This window comes from Ostrinia nubilalis, chromosome 26 (assembly GCF_963855985.1).
Source record: "Ostrinia nubilalis chromosome 26, ilOstNubi1.1, whole genome shotgun sequence".
Taxonomy (NCBI): domain Eukaryota; kingdom Metazoa; phylum Arthropoda; class Insecta; order Lepidoptera; family Crambidae; genus Ostrinia; species Ostrinia nubilalis.
The window spans coordinates 1,487,067-1,506,923 of record NC_087113.1 but is presented as its reverse complement, the minus strand read 5'-3'; the positions used below and the strand labels follow the sequence as shown (position 1 = coordinate 1,506,923).

Genomic DNA, 19,857 nt, shown 5'->3' with positions numbered 1-19,857 from the left:
TGTAAAATGTCCAAAGATATTTATTTATTATTATTATTTATTTTAACTTCATTGTGTTGCTTTTCAACTTCTTTTCTCCTTTTTCTTAAACCTAATAAATAAAATTTTAAAAACTAACCGCTCTCAGATTCCACCGCCAGTTCTAAGCATTTCTAGCTCTGCCCCATCTGGAAATGGAAAGCATTATATTAATGGCGGCCGTTCACTCGCTAGATGGCGCCGCGCTCGCGTTATGTCGCGATTTACACATATTATCGTGTTTAGTGGGCTACATTTTGAGGGTAGATGTTGGAGCGCCAGCGAAAGTAATTGGACAGTTATTGACCAAAGAGTTCAATGTTCCACTATAAACATAATCATCATCATCATCATCATCTCAGCCATAGGACGTCCACTGCTGAACATAGGCCTCCCCCAATGCTTTCCACGTTGATCGATTGGTAGCGGCCTGCGTCCAGCGCTTCCCTGCTACCTTTACGATGTCTTACGATTGGATAAACTTAATAAAGTTGCCAGAAATTAAATATTCTAAATTCCTAACTTCAAACTATATCTTATTTAAACTAACCCAAAAGAGTTCTATTAATTATTCACTCTTAGTAAGTTTAAAAAAATAAAACGACTTAAAAAATGAAAAGGCAAAAATTAATTTAAAAAAATTAAAATCGACTCCAAAAACATGACGAATCTATAAGGGTTCCGTTTTTTGCCATTTGGCTACGGAACCCTAAAAAGGTGCACTTATAAGTAGAAAAATAATACTTTATTTATTTATTAGGGCAGATATAATATTGACCACGATTATCTTTCTCGGAGTTGGTTGGTGCCAGCTTGCCACATGCCAAGCTGAAAAACGTACTATAGCCTGACCAGGAACATAAAAACCCTGGCATAGAGGCGCGTCAATTGCATTTGATAGTGCAACACTGAGTACAGTCGTACCTGTGTTAAATTAATAGGCTAACTTTATGTATCGAGATTCAGGATTACGGGCTAATTTGATATTTTCATAAATTAACGAAAAAATATTATTAAAGGTAACCTGGTTTAAATAAATTAAATGAAACCCTCAATCGAGCTACTAGGACTTATTTTATTATTCATCAATAATCAAATTCAGAACTTGAATATTCAACTGCAATGTCTGCTCATGAACGCTTCAAACTCGGTACTTCTTTCCCAATTCCATAAAATTCAACACTTACGAAGTGACAAAAAACTTTAAAATAGGTAGTTGAAATAAACCACAGCTCATTTTCATAGTGGACTGTACTATACGATAAACATGTCTGTCAATTTGACAACCTTTGTCGGAAACATTATTCAATGAAAATATTGTCCGAACCCTTAGTATTTTTCTTCGACAAATACTTTAACACATTGTGAACCACTTTTCTTTCACGACTATAAAAATATTTTAGCAATTTAATTCACAAAATCAATTGCGCACATTTAAAATAAAGTTTGTTTACACTTTGACAGCAATAGACTGACATGCAAGATGACATGTCAATGAAGTTTTCAGTTACTGTTGCCATTAAAAGAAATTAGTACCATTAGTTTTCCGCAACATGGCGAGGGTTTTTATGTTCCTGGTCGGGCTATAATACCGGAAAGGGGGATCATGTATCATTCATTTCATCATTAAAAAAGTATTAATTCACTAAAGAAAATATTTTACTAAAAATTTGGCTGAATGCACGAGATCCGAAGCCGTCAATCTTGTATTAAAAAAAAGAAATGCGCGCGAAAACGACAACAAAACACAACCGACGCCGCGCGTTGCCGCCCGGCCGCGTCCCCGGCGATTCTACGCGCGACGTTGCCAGCCCGGCACCGCGACCGACTCCGTTCCGGCGCCCCGGCCGGCCAGTAATGGCTGACGCTGCTATCGTACAACTGTCGAGTGTTTTCTATCTTTAAAACCGTATTATCTTTCACATTTGTTCTTTAAATTCGTCATTAGAATTAAATTGTATGCTGAAAAACATACTAGTTAACAATTTCGACAAGATTTCGTGGTGATTATGAGTAAATAAGTGTTAAAATTACAAAATAAAGTGAAAACGGCGACGAAACGGCGCGCGTAGAACCGGATCGCAATGTCAAGGTATGGCGGTGTGTGTGCGTTCGATTATCGACCTTAGTGCGTTGTGTTAAAAATAGAACACTATTTTGATTGAGTCATTGTAAATTAGTTATTTTGATATTAAAAACAATTGATGAACGACGATTTAGGTAAGCGTCAAGTAGTTCGTGACACCCAAAGTAGCCAAAAAATTCGCAACACGTCTTTGTTACAATTGGAATAAGGTTGTGTTTTCAACTTTTAGGCCACTTTGGGTGTCACACACTATTGACGCTGACTGTACTTACTTACAAATTATTAGTAGTTTAAATGCTTGTTTGTAGGTATGTAGGTAAAAAATTAAATAACAAAATAATGTCCTTTTAGTGCATAATAACAGGTGAATGTAACATTTACTTAAGTGAGTTGTGTTAAAAATAGTAATAATGTTAAATTATTAAATATTTTGCATTAAGTACCTTTAATCAGTAAATAAATCGAATAAAAAAATCGGTAATTTAGTACAAAAAGAATAGTTTGTCAGTAGGTACTCGTACCTACTTTACATTTTATTTTTTACCCCACTGCACCAGCAGTGAGGGTCATGTTTTTTCTTAAAATATTATTATTGCGTTTGCTGAATAGAATATTGTGTCAGTTATTTAGCTAGTACTACTTTACCCGACTGCGCCAGAAGGAGGGTTATGTTTTTAGGGTTCCGTACCTCAAAAGGAAAAAACGGAACCCTTATAGGATCACTTTGTTGTCCGTCCGTCCGTCTGTCAAGACCCTTTATCTCAAGAACGCGTGAACGTATCAAGCTGAAATTCACATGAAATACTCAAGTCTATTGTCCCTTTAAGCTGTGAAAATATCAAACTTCTAAGCCAAGCCAATCAAAAGATACAGCCGATTATGTCGATATTTTTGACACTCGCAAAGGAATCAAAACCTACAGGATACTTCCCGTAAACTCAGAATCTTGAAATTTGGCATAAAGCATTGTCATATAATGCAAATATAGGAAAAATTGCGAAAATTACATTTTTTTAGTTATATAATATAATAAAAATATTTTAATAAAATGAAACTTACTACCTTATTTCTCACGAACGAATAAAGGTATCAAATTGAAATTTATACCAAATACTTAGATCTATTGTCCCTTTAAGAAGTAAAAAAATCAAACTTCTAAGTTAACGCGATCAAAAGATACAGCAGCTTATACCGACACCTTAGACGAATTTCCGTCACACGCTAGAGAATCAAAACCTACAAGGTACTTCCTGTGAACTCAGAATCTTGAAATTCGGCACGAAGCAACGTTATAGGTATAGTACAGATAAAGGAAAAATTGCGAAAATGATAAATTTGAAGTTATATAAAATTTAAAATATTATTTTTGCTTACATGCAATGATATTATATAAAAACAAAAGCAGATATGTTATAAGCGCTCGCGCTGTGAATACTCAAATACGTCCCAATTGGGACGTCTTGTGTTTAGTCTTCGTGTGGCCTGCGTCGTGCGCAATCGCGTGTACCACACCGTAAGTTCCTGTGTTCTTACCAAAATAAATAAAAAATGCCATCGTGTGTGTTTCGAAAGTGTACCAATTATGACTCTAAAGTAAACAAAATACAAGGGATGTCTTACCACATGTGATTATGCAAAATTATTTAGTATTTATATTTTCAATTATTTATGCAAACAATCAAGACGCCATGCGCCATGTTCAAGTTAAGAAAGAGAAAGCGATCTTGTTTTGACGTTAGAGCGATAAGGATGCGTGCGCTGCGGACATAGATTAGTTAGTGCAGAATCGTTAAAACTATAGCTATCTCTTTCATTTGCGTGCTATTTCGTATCTTTTGTTTCACTTATCAGTTACATTTGTCCATGTGTGCAATTTGGAATAGCTCGGCACGGATTAAAATCGTAATTTCTATGAACGTAACATATCTATAGTTCTATAATATCATTGCTTACATGACATAATTTTTTTTTTTAATAATTATAAACTTACTACCTACCCTTTTTCACATGAACGCGTAGAGATATTAAAGTTGAAATTCATATCAAACACTTCTTAAATCTAATTGCCTCTAAACTGTGAGAAATTCTAAATCAACGCAAAAATTCAAAACGCTGAGGTAGGTACCTACCTATAATGCAAATATAGGAAAAATAAATAAATAAAAAATAATCATACCGCATATTTTGAAATTCGCCACTACTCGCAACGGAATCAAGTAAGTAATTTGATTTAATACGTCATAAATTGTAAACCGCTACGTTTGTACGGCGGAACCCTCGGTGTGCGAGCCCGACTCGCACTTGGCCGGTTTTTTTTTACAAATATTGCGTTAAAGTTTGCTGAATATTGTGATGTTATTAAACACACAGTTATTTAATGCATGTAGCGTAGTGGTTCAGGTTACGAACAAACTATTGTTGCCGGTTCGAATCCTGAATGAGGTCATAGATCGATGGAGCTATTTTGAGAAAAAATAATTGGATAATTATTAGATATTTGCTGTATTATTAGTTCTTATTAGACAATTTTATGCAGCTTACTATTTCATTTATTTTACCAATGGTCCGTAACCCTCACTCGGCATGGGGCTGATGGGGCACACTGAAAACCAGCGCCGTGGCCTTCGTCACCGTGGGCCACGGCATATGCTGAGCGGGGTCCCGTTGCAGTGGGCATCATCTTACTCTTGTTTTTATTTTTTTCTTCTTCCATTATTATGTGCCACTGTCATGTCTATGTAATTGCCTGTATTCTCAGATCATAGAAGGGAATAGATGTGAAACGGGGGCGTGGCGCGTGTCTCCGCGATATGCCCAGAAACGAACATCGCCCGCGACGCCAGGTTAGTCGCGATTCAGTCGTACTGAGGAAATGTTCTCCGATATTGTTGGATAATGCGTCGTAACGTGCAATAACATAAGTGAAACGAAGAACTACAGGAACAATGAAGTCATTTACCACATGTAAGTATTGCAAATCCATTGGTATTTTGCTTATAAATAAAAAAAAACTAAACATTTTTACGAACGAATTCAGTGCCGTGACATTTACTGCGATATCGAAATTAGTGGTGATAAAAATTCAAACACGTTGTACATTGACGATTTAGTTAGCAACCACTTTATGTCATGCGTAACTACTGCGCAATGTATTTTATTTCTTCCGATATCCACTGACGCGTGAAAATACACAGTACGGCCGCATGTGCCGGTCGTAACATAGTGCAGGGCTCGTGTTCTAATACGGTTTCCTATTATCGATAAATAGAAGTAAATTATTATTTTCTATTTTCTAATTTTGAATGAAAAAATCATGAGTTGCTAGCGATTTTTAAGTTTTTACAAAAACAATAACAATAGTATTTATTTATTTATTTTATTTTACAATTTTTTGGAGAACTTACAGCTAAGTGTTACATTAAGTAATGTTTATAATTAAAGTAAGGCCAATTAAAAGTTCCCACCTATAGTGATAGTAGAAGGGATTAGTAACTGTCAACTATGTAATTACTATAAGAGCTAGTTGAAAGCCTAATATAGGCATTATTTTTGATAAACATAGGCGGTACGAATTTCGCCATAATTAAAAAGTTAATGCGCGATAGTAGTTAATAATAATTACAGTGATCCTGTTATTATTATTAAAGTAAATAATAACACAAGTAAACACGATTTTTGAGTCCGAGTTCTGTAGTGCTGATTTTGATTAATTTTGTCTAACTAAACTAGGAAAAAATACTTTTATCTAATAAAGTTTGCTTTTGAAGCAACTAGAACGAAATTTCAAATTTTAAGAAAATCGAATAATAAAATTGTAATTCAATCAAATGCGAAAACAAGAGATATAACTTTAATTTATGTGTTAATCACTTTTATTTACAAAGAACAATAAAGATAAACGTCAAAATACTTAAAATGAAACAGAAAGAAGCTTTAAAAATGAAGATTTTTTTTGTTTTTCTTCTGTTTATACAGTGTGAGTCACGTTAAAGTGTACATATGAAAATAGATGAAACTAGACCTATTTTTATCGACAAAAAAGAGGTCATAAATTTTTTGAGATTTTTTTTTAATTTTTTATAGAATTTTTTTTCTTCCGATTACTTATTGTAAAGAAAACGTAATAACTTTTAAACTAAGCGGTATATTCTGATAAAATAAAAACAGTAATAATGCTAAATAACAGGCGATACTAAAAAAATACATAAAATACACAAAAAATGCCAACAAATAATAAAAAATGATACTTTTTGAAAAAAATCTGCTTAAAAATTCGTGTTTTTTTGGTTATTTGATAAATTTCTCCAAAAAATGCCCCTATAACAGGTGGTTTTTATTACTTTGTATTATTCTCTATCGTATTACCTTCGTAAAACCAAAAATCGCATGTCTCTATCCCTATCACAACGTTTGCGATGATCGTTTGAAGTAAGCCTCTCCGGGCGCGCCATTCAACGCTTCGTTAAGAACGAAACTGAAAATGGCTCTAGATTTGTAATTTTGATTAAGACAAGTTAGATTTCAAATAAAAACAAAAGATTTCGAAGTAAAATAAGCATTTTAGTTAAAATTAAAATTGTCTCTACCTGTAGCGGAGAATAATGTTGTGGCAGGCCTTTGTTCAAACGATCACAGCAAATGTTGTGATAGGGATAGAGACTTGCGATTTTTGGTTTCACAAAGATAATACGATAGAGAATAATACAAAGTAATAAAAACCACCTGTTATAGGGGCATTTTTTGGAGAAATTTATCAAATAACCAAAAAAACACGAATTTTTAAGCAGATTTTTTTCAAAAAGTATAATTTTTTATTATTTGTTGGCATTTTTTGTGTATTTTATGATTTTTTTTAGTATCGCCTGTTATTTAGCATCATTACTGTTTTTATTTTATCAGCATATACCGCTTAGTTTAAAAGTTATTACGTTTTCTTTACAATAAGTAATTGGAAGAAAAAAAATTCTATAAAAAATTAAAAAAAAATCTCAAAAAATTTTTGACCTCTTTTTTGTCGATAAAAATAGGTCTAGTTTCATCTATTTTCATATGTACACTTTAACGTGACTCACACTGTATAGGAACTTTCACGTATTAGACTCCAAATGTCACCCATCATGTTTTCATTAGGTATATTGTCCTTGATAATGTTGTTCAAAATTCATCACATCTTGATGAAACCGTTCTCCTTGCTCTTCTGAATATGCCCCTAAGGCCCAGAACAGACGGTGAAACGCAACTGCAACGAAACTGAAACTGCTAGTTACTTTTGAGTTGCATCTAAGTTTCTGCCATAGCGTCCGTAGAGAGACCACACATGACGCGACCAGTTTGAAACTTTCAGTTTCATTCATCAGGAAGTTGCAGTTTCATTGCAGTTGCGTTTCACCGTCTGTTCTGGGCCTAAGTTATCTTTAAACTCTTCTAAGTGAGCATCTAGCATATGTACTTTAAGGGACATTCTGCAACCCATGAGTTTGAAACTAATAAGCATATTAGAAATTAGATCTTTATAGTTTGCAGCTTTTTTATAGCCAAGAAATCCATGGATTACTGCTTTAAGACTGAGCCACGATTGTTTTTCGTGGGCGTTCAGTTACTCTGAGAATTTTTCACTGGCCATTATTTTTTTAATTTATGGATCGACGAAAATACCAGCTTTAACTTTTTCATTGTAAAATGCACAAAAGCAAACTTTATTTGCTATGCATAGAGCCTCTGGGTACTTTTAGATGTAGACAATCAGAAAATATCAATTAAATAACAAACTCAAAAAAAAAGTTTTTTTTGTTGACTTGTGTAATATATTACCAATATTGTAAATACTGGTAAAAATCGCAAGTACCTACTTAACCCATGACTTTTCATACAAACTTTGTCAGTCTATAACTTCTATACTCCATCGATAACGACATTGAGCTTTGGTTGGGGTAAATTAATATAAGGTAACTTCATTTAGTCCCAATAATTGATTCTGAGTTTTTCGTCCATACAAAATGGAACTGACTCCTTTATGCAAAAATCGTTAAAGAACATAATAATAACGTATAATAATAAAAAGGTTTTCATACAAGCATTTTTTAAACCAATTTCGAGCCTTGCCCCCAGGATTTAAAGTATCGATATCTTATCGACTCCATTTTATCTTTCTTCTCTCTAATTGCTTTTTTCAAAGTGTGCGTCACGTCACGCGGCCGTTGATTGGCCATAAGGCACGCCTTCTGGCCAATCACAGCACTTTTAAGCCGGTTGCACATGTTGTCGTAGACTCTCAGTCGCTTTGTTTTTACACAGTTGAATGTGTGTGTGGGAGCTGTGGTGGGGGAAATGTGGGGACACTGGTTCTCGTTGTAGTTACGCACGACTTCATATCTATTCTCTTTCTATGATCTGAGCCTGTATTTGTGTGATGTAGGTACATTGTAATAAATGTATCTTTCTTTCTTTCTTTATTAGAGTTTTTAAGCAATTATAGTAACGTAAAGTATTTGCTATCAAAATCAATCAAGCTAAACACAGTGGAGTCTTATCTCTCAGTGATACAGTTTATTTTGCGACAAAAATGTAGGTATAATAGTCTAATATTATTATGCTGTCGACTGTACATAGTTTACAGACCGATAGTACAGTGGTGCGCTACAACACCCTAGCGCAAGGGCTACGGATTCAAACCCTGGTCGTGTCAATTCCTTAAATTAAATTAGGTTTGGGTTCCATTGATGTGCCCTTCTGTAGTTGGGTTGCCAACATACATTATTTTATCACCACTTCCTTGCGTTGTTTGGTGATTATCACGAAGCGAATTACTTTTTTTAGTTGTTTACAACGTTATCATAACTCCTACCTATGTGTCAAAGGTCTTCCTGTTTTTTACATGTCTTGGGCCTTACGTCTAGGGTTGCCACATGGTCGGGATTCAGTGGAATTCACCCCAATTTTCCTCCCAAATAAAAAATCTCCCTAGAAAGAACTAAGGCTGAGTTGCACCACCTAACTTTGACCGTAATTAAAACGGTAACCGCTGCTTTTTGTATAGAGTTTGACAGATTTTTACCGTTTGTCAAAGTTAAAGTAAGATGGCAACTGAGCCTTAATTTTAGTCTGTCACTGTTACGTTAATTGATATATTAATTTATTTAATTCCAGCAAACGCAAACGCGTAAGAAAGCAGGAGGTGGAGACGCGAGACCTGATCCGGTTGATCGAAGTGCGGCCGTGCCTCTGGGACCGGACAAACCCGGACTACCGGGTCCGGACAGCCAAGGAGGCGGCCTGGAACGAGGTGTACCGGCTGTTACAGCCCAACTATGACGACTGCGGCGAGGAGACGAAGGCTTTGATGAGTGAGTGGAGGTTTTACTATTTTTAACTAAGGAACCTGTAGGTGGTGAGATCTAATCCGGCTGGTCGAGGAACGGAGGTGCCTCTAGAACCGGACTTTTCCGGACTACCGGATTCGGACCACCAAGTTTATTGCGGCGCTTCTTCTCAGCACTTGCCAAATGTTAGCCTCGAAGCGCTGGTAGGGTAAAAAGATTATGAGACATGTAAAAGACTCCTTAAGAGCAAAATATTTGACGATTTGTAACTACTATTTTAAAAAAAAGATTATTAGTAATTTATTATTACACAAATTACTAATAGTCCCCTTAGCCCCTAGTACTGAGCTAAATATGCTTGTGTCACGAGTGAGCTCGCCACATTAATCGAGCGGCGGGAAAAGAATGACCGAACCCGCATTCCTCGGATCACGAGTCGGTCAGTCCATTTAATACAGTGTGAGTCACGTTAAAGTGTACATATGAAAATAGATGAAACTAGACCTATTTTTATCGACAAAAAAGAGGTCAAAAAATTTTTGTGATTTTTTTTTAAATTTTTTATAGAATTTTTTTTCTTCCAATTACTTATTGTAAAGAAAACGTTATAACTTTTAAACTAAGCGGTATATCCTGATAAAATAAAGACATGTAACGCGGCAACGCTATTTTATAACGTTTATAACGTTATCGCGCGCGAACAACGCAACGTTAGTGTTATCACGCCATCTCGTCTAATAGCGAATCACGCGGAAGTATGGTGCCGCGCCCTTTCCTCGGCCAATCGGCGCGAGGCAGTCCCCCCGCGCGTCTCGCGACTCACGCGGAAGTTCGAGAAGTTTCCTTCTTCCCGGTGCGCGACGCCAACGTGAACGGTCGATTTTGAGCTAGCCTATTTTATATGTGGAAATATGTAAATTCCCATGATTGTTTGCCACGAAAAGTTTGTTTAGTCGTAAGCTTGAGTTCAATAAATGATTATTGTGAAACCACGACTAAAATGACGCCCAACTCGAGGCCTTAACCTACGAACAGTACCGGCAAAGTACCTACCGTCAGTGCGGCAACGTGTCGAAACCTGTTTTTACCGGCGTGAAAACAGTGCAATCTCGAACTGTTACGAGTGACGATGGCTTCCGCGACGCGATCCAAATGTGGGGTCGCAGGCAACCGCGATGACCATGACGACCACTCGGCGGCAACGGCATCGGCAGCCGCGGGCGACCAAGGGGTCGCTCAGCACGGCGCCGACCGGCAAGCGACAGCGGCTCCGACCGCGCCCGGCGGCAGCGCCGCGGGCCCGTTCATGACCGAGTCGCAGGTGTCCTCCCTCCTGTCGGCCTTCGCACGGTCCCAACAGGAGGCCAACCGCATCCTCTTCGAGAACCTACTGACGACGCTGAGCACCACGAGCACGACGAGCACGGGGCCGGCAGTACCGCCCCAGTCGCCACCGATGTCGACATCCGAGTCGCAGTTCCGAGGCGGGTCGTTCGCAAAATGCACGGCACGCTTCGATGGGCGAGCGGACGACGCCGACAAGTTGGAAGCATTTCTGGACGCCGTCACTACATACATGGAGTGCCTGAGCGTGAGCGACGATCACATCCTCCCCATCCTGCTGGTGGATGATGCAGCTGTGTGGTGGCGAGGGGTCAAGAACTCCGTCTACACCTGGGACGACGCGGTCGCGCGCCTACGAGGCATGTATGGCGCCGCACGACCGGCCTACAAAATCCTTCGCGAAATATTCGCGCAAGAGCAAGGACAGCAGCGATGCGACGTGTTTATCTCGAAGACGAGAGCGTTGATAGCTAAACTTCCATATGAACTGAACGAGTGTCTGCAGATTGACATTGTTTACGGTCTACTTGACCGACGAGTGCGTAAACGCGTAACCCGCGAAAGTGTTGTGTCGTTAGACGTGTTGGTGGATAGGGCCCGCGATATCGAAGAGTCTATCGCCGAGGTAACGCAAGGGGACGCAGGTAAAGGTCCACGCGGCACCACAAGTACCTATTCCATCCAGAAAACCGTAAGTAGTTCTCCGCTAACTGATAACACACCTACACACTCGCCCTCTAGTTCAAATGACGCAAAAACACAGGGACGTAATCGTTTACGTTGTTCTTTTTGTAATGTATTTGGTCATCAAATAGATAATTGTCGTAACCGTGAGCGAAATAACAAAACTTCCACGAGCAAAGACAACTCCGAACGTAATAATAATAATAGTTCGCGTAATAATAGTACAATACGGTGTTATGGATGTGGCCAGCAAGGCGTAATCAAATCGAAGTGCGAGACGTGTAGTCCGAAGTCTCAATCGGAACTTCACACTTTAGAGTCCCGTCGTACTTTTTACAATAATTGTAAACCCCCCGTAACATTATTATCATCACGTAACAAGACGAAAACTCGTCGTTACTCATCACGTAAAATTCCCGTCATACAGGGTGAAAACGGGAATGTTTTTTTGACAATACAGGGTGAAACCGGGAATTTTTGTGGAAAAAATTGTAAGCCCGGGAATGTTAATTCAGTACGGGGTGGTAACCGTAGTTCACCTGTAACACAGGGTGGTAACCGTAGTTCACCTGTAACACAGGGTGGCATCCGGAATTTTTCGGACACACAGGGTGGTAACCGGAACTTTTCTGGCATATTACAGGATGGCAAATGCGACTTTTCTGGGATGCAGGGTAACGCATCCGAAATGTGTCACAGTGGTAATTGTGTGCAAGATAGATGTGAAATGCCTATCTCACCCGATGTTTTACGCAATTTTCGAGAAATTGCCGATTTTGAGGCGAAAGCCAGTTTTTTAGGTACTAGTGAGTTCAATTCCGCCCAGGTGGAGGGCGAGCCTCACGATTTATGTTTCCTCCCTAGTCTGACTCTTTATACAGCGGGAGTTGACTTCGACCACTTCAAACCGACGATCCGTATCCAGATATTGGGTCATAGCGGCGTTGCTGTCATGGACACAGGGGCTACGGACTGCCTAGCCAGTCCGATGTTGTACCGGAAGTTGGTGGCAGGTGGCGTACGCTTCGTGGAGACGCAGCGATTGATCGGGTTAGCAGATGGAACACGACAGGTACACGACGTCCTTACAGGTGATGTCACTGTCGTCCTGCAAGGTCGAAAGATATTTACCACATTCCTGGTGATCCCTGGGGCCGATACGAGGACGCTTCTAGGACGTGACTTCATCAGAGACGCAGGTATTGTCATTGATATCCAGCAGGCAGCGTGGAGTTTTGCCGACACACCAGACCGGCGGTACGCTTTTGTACAGGATCGTGTACTTACCCCTACCGCCGACGCTGAGCTGAAGCGTGTCGAGGAGACCACGAAGCTGAAGCTGAGGTCTGAGAGCAGTTGTTATTGCCTCGGGGCAGCTTTGAAGCAGGGGGAGGGGCCGGACGAGCGACTTATTGAGTACCCTAGCCGCCTCCTGGCTGCCGCCGAGAGGAACTATGCCGACCAAGGGCGTCGGCCGCCGCCAGACTATAAGGTGGGCGATTTGGTCTTACTGAAGACCCAGGGTTTGAACGACACTTGTCGAGATCAAACCCCTAAGTTTAACCCTAGGCGTGACGGCCCGTACAAGATTTCGAGGGCCTTCAGTGACAGCACTTACCTCCCGGAGGGAGAGCCTGGAGCGAAGTTAGGGAAGTGTTATGCCTCACAACTTACTCCATTTGTTGGTCACATCCATCCGCCTGTTAGGGAAAAGCGTAGACGAGGTAGGCCGCGTAACTTTTAAGCTAGTCCAGACCGCGTTGCGTCGTCTGAACTAGAGGGGGAGGTTGTAACGCGGCAACGCTATTTTATAACGTTTATAACGTTATCGCGCGCGAACAACGCAACGTTAGTGTTATCACGCTACGTCATCTAATAGCGAATCACGCGGAAGTATGGTGCCGCGCCCTTTCCTCGGCCAATCGGCGCGAGGCAGTCCCCCCGCGCGTCTCGCGACTCACGCGGAAGTTCTAGAAGTTTCCTTCTTCCCGGTGCGCGACGCCAACGTGAACGGTCGATTTTGAGCTAGCCTATTTTATATGTGGAAATATGTAAATTCCCATGATTGTTTGCCACGAAAAGTTTGTTTAGTCGTAAGCTTAAGTTTCAATAAATGATTATTGTGAAACCACGACTAAAATGTGCGTGGAGGCAGCGTGGAGTTTTGCCGACACACCAGACCGGCGGTACGCTTTTGTACAGGATCGTGTATTTACCCCTACCGCCGACGCCGAGCTGAAGCGTGTCGAGGAGACCACGAAGCTGAAGCTGAGGACCAAGAGCAGTTGTTATTGCCTCGGGGTAGCTTTGAAGCAGGGGGAGGGGCCGGACGAGCGACTTATCGAGTACCCCAGCCGCCTCCTGGCTGCCACCGAGAGGGACTACGCTGACCAAGGGTGTCGGCCGCCGCCAGACTATAAGGTGGGCAATTTGGTCTTACTGAAGACCCAGGGTTTGAACGACACCGGTCGAGATCAAAACCCTAAGTTTAACCCTAGGCGTGACGGCCCGTACAAGATTTCGAGGGCCTTGAGTGACAACACTTACCTCCTGGAGGGAGAGCCTGGAGCGAAGTTAGGGAAGTGTTATGCCTCACAACTTACTCCATTTGTTGGTCACATCCATCCGCCTGTTAGGGAAAAGCGTAGGCGAGGTAGGCCGCGTAAGTTTTAAGCTAGTCCAGACCGCGTTGCGTCGTCTGAACTAGAGGGGGAGGTTGTAACGCGGCAACGCTATTTTATAACGTTTATAACGTTATCGCCCGCGAACAACGCAACGTTAGTGTTATCACGCCATCTCGTCTAATAGCGAATCACGCGGAAGTATGGTGCCGCGCCCTTTCCTCGGCCAATCGGCGCGAGGCAGTCCCCCCGCGCGTCTCGCGACTCACGCGGAAGCTTCTAGAAGTTTCCTTCTTCCCGGTGCGCGACGCCAACGTGAACGGTCGATTTTGAGCTAGCCTATTTTATATGTGGAAATATGTAAATTCCCATGATTGTTTGCCACGAAAAGTTTGTTTAGTCGTAAGCTTGAGTTCAATAAATGATTATTGTGAAACCACGACTAAAGACAGTAATAATGCTTAATAACAGGCAATACAAAAAAAAATACATAAAATACACAAAAAAGGCCAACAAATAATAAAAAATGATACTTTTAAAAAAAATCTGCTTTTAAATTCGTGTTTTTTTGGTTATTTGATAAATTTCTCCAAAAAATGCCTCTATAATCGGTGGTTTTTATTACTTTGTATTATTCTCTATCGTATTACCTTTGTAAAACCAAAAATCGCATGTCTCTATCCCTATCACAACGTTTGCAATGATCGTTTGAACTAAGCCTCTCCGGGCGCGCCATTCAAGGCTTCGTTAACAACGAAACTGAAAATGGCTCTAGATTTGTAATTTTGATAGAAACAAGTTAGATTTCAAATAAAAACAAAAGATTTCGAAGTAAAATAAGCATTTTAGTTAAAATTAAAATTGTCTCTACCTGTAGCGGAGAATAATGTTGTGGCAGGCCTTTGTTCAAACGATCATAGCAAATGTTGTGATAGGGATAGAGACATGCTATTTTTGGTTTTACAAAGATAATACGATAGAGAATAATACAAAGTAATAAAAACTACCTGTTATAGGGGCGTTTTTTGGAGAAATTGATCAAATAACCAAAAAAACACGAATTTAAAAGCAGATTTTTTTCAAATAGTATCATTTTTTATTATTTGTTGGCATTTTTTGTGTATTTTATGTATTTTTTTAGTATCGCCTGTTAATTAGCATTATTACTGTTTTTATTTTATCAGGATACACCGCTTAGTTTAAAAGTTATTACGTTTTCTTTACAATAAGTAATTGGAAGAAAGAAAATTCTATAAAAAATTTAAAGAAAATGTAAAATAAAATTTTGACCTCTTTTTTTTTGCCGATAAAAATAGGTCTAGTTTCATCTATTTTCATATGTACACTTTAACGTGACTCACACTGTATATTAGTCTATACAAGTAAAGAAAATTTTGTCTTTGAAAAAACCAAAATTATGATTTTTTTGCAGTTTTCTGCTTGATATTAATAACGACAACATTCTTTACTATTATCGACAAAATAGTTTATTGTTCCAAATAAATTAATTTATTATTATTTACTCTCACAGGATCCCATATCACCCGGAAATGGTACAACGTTCGAGATTCCTACGTGAAGTCAAGAAAGCAAAATTCCCGTTATAGCCCTTACATTTACTCTCAGTACCTCACCTTTTTGGACACCATGCTTTTCGACGACAACGATAACGGAGAAGGGAGCACCGAAGAGAGTCAAATGGAAAACATAGAGGAACATTGGCTGAGTGATGTAATGGTTCTAGAAGATGATGCTTCAGAACCAGAAACAAAGAACGTTAAGGAGTCAGACAAAGCACTAGAGACTGATGACACTATAGTAGCTGTACTAGCAAATTTAATACAAAAAGAAGAAGACGAAGATAGGGCATTCTTCAAATCTATAGTACCTATGGTGAAAAGTTTGAGTGAAGACTCGAGGCTAGAATTTAGGATACAAGTGATGAATCTGCTGAAAATATTAAAAAGTAAGGATAAAGAAGAATCGCGTGTTAAAAAGGAACAAAAAAGCAGTAAGAGGTGTGACGATGATGACGAATGACGTAGAAATAAGATTTGTTAAAGTTTTTGTGAGTTTCATTTTCTTTATGATCCCTTGTTAAGAGTTTCTTGAAGTAGAAGTGCCTGGTTCCTGGTTCGGGCAACAGCTAGTTGTTTATACATCAGAATATCAGAATAACATTTAATAGCAATATTCAGTTACAGTTTCCCTGCGTGATCGAATCAGAAATGAGGAGATCCGCAGGAGAACCAAAGTAACCGACATAGCTCGCAGAATTGCTAAAATCAAGTGGCAGTGGGCGGGGCACATAGCTCGTAGAGACGATGGCCGTTGGGGCAGGAAAGTTCTCGAGTGGCGACCACGGGCTGGAAGACGTAGCGTGGGCAGGCCTCCTACTAGGTGGACCGACGATCTGGTAAAGGTCGCGGGAAGAGCCTGGATGCGGGCAGCGCAGGACCGTTCATTGTGGAAAACCTTGGGGGAGGCCTTTGTCCAGCAGTGGACGTCATTTGGCTGAAAAAAGAAAAGAAGAAAATTCAGTTACAACAAGTGTCAGTTTTTCTGTGACTAACTAATTATTCCGCGAGTGAAGCCGCGGGCATAAGCTAGTTCATTAGAAATAAACAAACATTATTACGTATTTTTGCCCAAATCTGATGTCTCCTCGTCGTCGCATTTATGCCTTTTAAATATCTAATCTGGTTTAACCTCATGTAATTAATTTAAAGCGACATAGATACAGAGATTACAGCCTCTATTCCAACTAATGTGGATAAGGGTAACCGCAGACGTGCGATTTTGCGAATGTTACAATGATGAATCACGTTCTGGCTACTCTCTCCGTTCGATCTCAGACGTTAGAGACTGTGTCGAGCTTTCAAAAAGCGAATCAATCGCCGCATTTTGGCCTTTTTTTAGTGTGCAGTGCAGGTCGCTGAATTCAGCTTAACGGGACTATTCCCACCTCTCGTTCTCACCGCTGCAACTCCAGGATCTACAGCTTGACCTCCATTAAAAACCCAACCAGTGAAGGTCAAGTTTGTCTCGGGAGAAAGTTAAACTGTCATTGGACCCGCAACGAAACTAATCAGAAAAACATAGGAGGATTCCGAAGTTTTAAGCTTCGAAAATGCAGCTAAATTGCCAATATTGTAATTGTTACTCGTAGTAGCAAGTCTGTGGTGGCCCTAAGCGAAGGGTTCAGATTAAGGTACCGTCAAGGTCGATTCATTATGGTGTGTGTTTAGGCAGCGCTCGTACTGAAACTAAAATTAGAGGGTGGGTTTTTGAACCCTTACGCCCGTATACAAACATTACTATGAGCTCTCACAGCGCGTGGGCCGTGGACGCACAGGGTGACACACGAACCAATCACAGATTTCATTGCTGTGCGTTCGGTTTGCTGCTTCACTTAAGCAAGCATGGACGCCGAAGAATGAAGAATGAAGCCGGACTTGAAAATGATTGAATTGACTTAATTCATTTGACTGATTATATTAATTGTATATTAATTGAACATATTCTTTAATGATTGTCGTAAAGACCTTATAATTCTTAGGCAAGGCTTAGCAGCTTTTAATATCCCACACAAGATTTTTACTAACGGGACTATTCCCACCTCTCGTTCCCACCGCTGCAACTCTTGTGTAGCCAGGATCTACAGCTTGACCGCCAATAAAAACCCAACCAGTGAAGGTCAAGTTTGTCCCGGGGGAAAGTTAAACTGTCATTGAAATTGAATTGACTTTGAAGAAGTCCGTTAATAATGTAGAGTTGCTTGAAATTAGGCACAAAATTTAAAATTAAACCCACCATTTCACGAACGAGTTTAAGTCGATCAAGTTTTCGAAATTACAATGTAATACGTAATGAAACGTGGGCAAATTACAGGCGAGTTACGTGACTTCATAATAATTACGGTGCCTTTGTTCTAATCATTTGGTGACATGTAAGTGACATAATGTGGGTAGGAGCAGAAAGGATATCTTCAAGGATAGAAAAATTGATATTGGGGAAATTATTAGTTTAAGCCCAATGCGTCGGACGTCCACACACAAGGTGGATCGACGACATCATAAAGGTAGCAGGAAGGCGCTGGACGCAGGCCGCTACCAACCGGGCAAAATGGAAAGCATTGGGGGAGGCCTATTTTCAGCAGTGGACGTCCTATGGCTGAAATGATGATGATGATGATGAAATGCCATCGACTGCTAGACAAAGGCCTCCCCCAAGGATTTCCACAAAGACCGGTCCTGCGCTGCCCGCATCCAGGCATTTCTCGCGACCTTCCCCAGATCGTCGGTCCACTTATTGGGTCTGCCCAGCCCACACTACGTCTTCTGGCCCGTGGTCGCCACTCGAGAACTTTTCTGCCCCAGCGGCCATCGTCTCTACGAGCTATGTGCCCCGCACACTGCCACTTGATTTTAGCAATTCTGCGAGCTATGTCGGTCACTTTGACCGATCTCACGAGTGACTTGCGCCCGTATTCACAAAAGATGCTTGCTTAAGTGAAGCAGCAAATCGAACACACAGCGTTGAATAGAGCTCTATGATTGGTTCGTGTGTGACCCTGTGCGTCCACGCGCACTGAGAGACCTTATAGTAATGTTTGTGAATACGGGAGGTTATTATTCGTATTTATTTCTCACGTTGAGTAACCAAAGCTTACTGTTACAGTGTTACATTGTGACATTTCAAGGAAGCAATTTTGCTATGGATTCGTGTAGACAGTTTATGGGGTGGCTGAAAAGGTACCAGTTCTAAAGGAACGTCAAAGCGATGTCCTGGTTTGATTATTGTAAAGATGTGGAAGTGCTTTTATAAAGGATCTAATTAATTTATTCTTAGATTCTGCCCACGGTTTCACCCACACTAAGTTTTGTTTGACAGACTTTACTTGATTTATTACAAAACTAGCGGCCGCCCGCGACTTCGTACGCGTGGATCCTGTTTTACCCCCTTTTCCCGAATTTTCTTTGCTATAAACCTCACGGAGCCCGAGACCTTTCCAACGAATGCAAAACCGTGGAAATCGGTTCGTGCGTTCTGGAGTTATAGCGTCAGGGAGGAAAACCCGACTTATTTTTATATAGTAGAAGATGTACCAAGATCCTGTACTTAATATGTATAATCTGATAAATAATGTCTAGATCAAAATTAATTCAAATAGATTTTGTGGTTTACATAAGTGTCAAAGCACCTGGATGCAAGCGGCGCAGGACTGGTCTTTGTGGAAATCCTTGGGGGAGGCCTTTGTCCAGCAGTGGACGTCTTTCGGCTGAAACGAACGATAAGTGTCAAAAGATAACAGACATGGCAGTAAAAAGAGTCTTCACTTCAAATAACGTTGTATAAACAATTACATATCTATCCACCTACAGGGTGAACGGACGATCCCATAAAGGTTGCATGAAGTCAAAGCAATCTAGAAATCATAATTATCTTGGGGGAGGCCTATGTTCAGCATCAGTATGAAATGATAATGATGAAGCAATGTAATTCACGCAATAATACATACATTGCAGACATTTTTCTGAAAAGAAAATTAACTAAATTCATGATCATCATCACCGTTGTGGCTAAACACAAACCGCGAAAGCCAAGAAAAAAAAGATCATCATCATCATAATCATTTTAACCACTGGACGTCCACCGCTGAACATAGCCCTCCCCCAATGAATTCCATATCCCCGGTTGGTAGCGGCCTGCATCCAGCGCCTTCCTGCTACTTTGACGAGTATGAGGTGATGAGGTCATCTGTCCACCTTGTGGGTGAATAATC

The 19,857-nt window shown here is 40.2% G+C and overlaps 1 protein-coding gene across 1 annotated transcript; it reads left to right on the top strand.

Annotated features, from left to right (window-relative positions):
- The first annotated feature begins 1,861 nt into the window (after positions 1-1,861).
- Positions 1,862-16,116, top strand: LOC135084352 (uncharacterized). The gene is made up of 3 exons (XM_063979130.1): positions 1,862-2,110; positions 9,251-9,447; positions 15,604-16,116. Exons 1-3 carry the CDS (start codon positions 2,103-2,105, stop codon positions 16,110-16,112), a joined length of 714 nt encoding a protein of 237 aa, XP_063835200.1. The 5' UTR covers positions 1,862-2,102; the 3' UTR covers positions 16,113-16,116.
- The last annotated feature ends 3,741 nt before the right edge of the window (positions 16,117-19,857 follow it).

Excerpts from the sequence above, each read along its gene's own strand:
- LOC135084352 (XM_063979130.1), top strand. Across the intron at positions 9,448-15,603 it reads GGAGACGAAGGCTTTGATGA|GATCCCATATCACCCGGAAA; the intron begins GTGAGTGGAGGT and ends TTACTCTCACAG.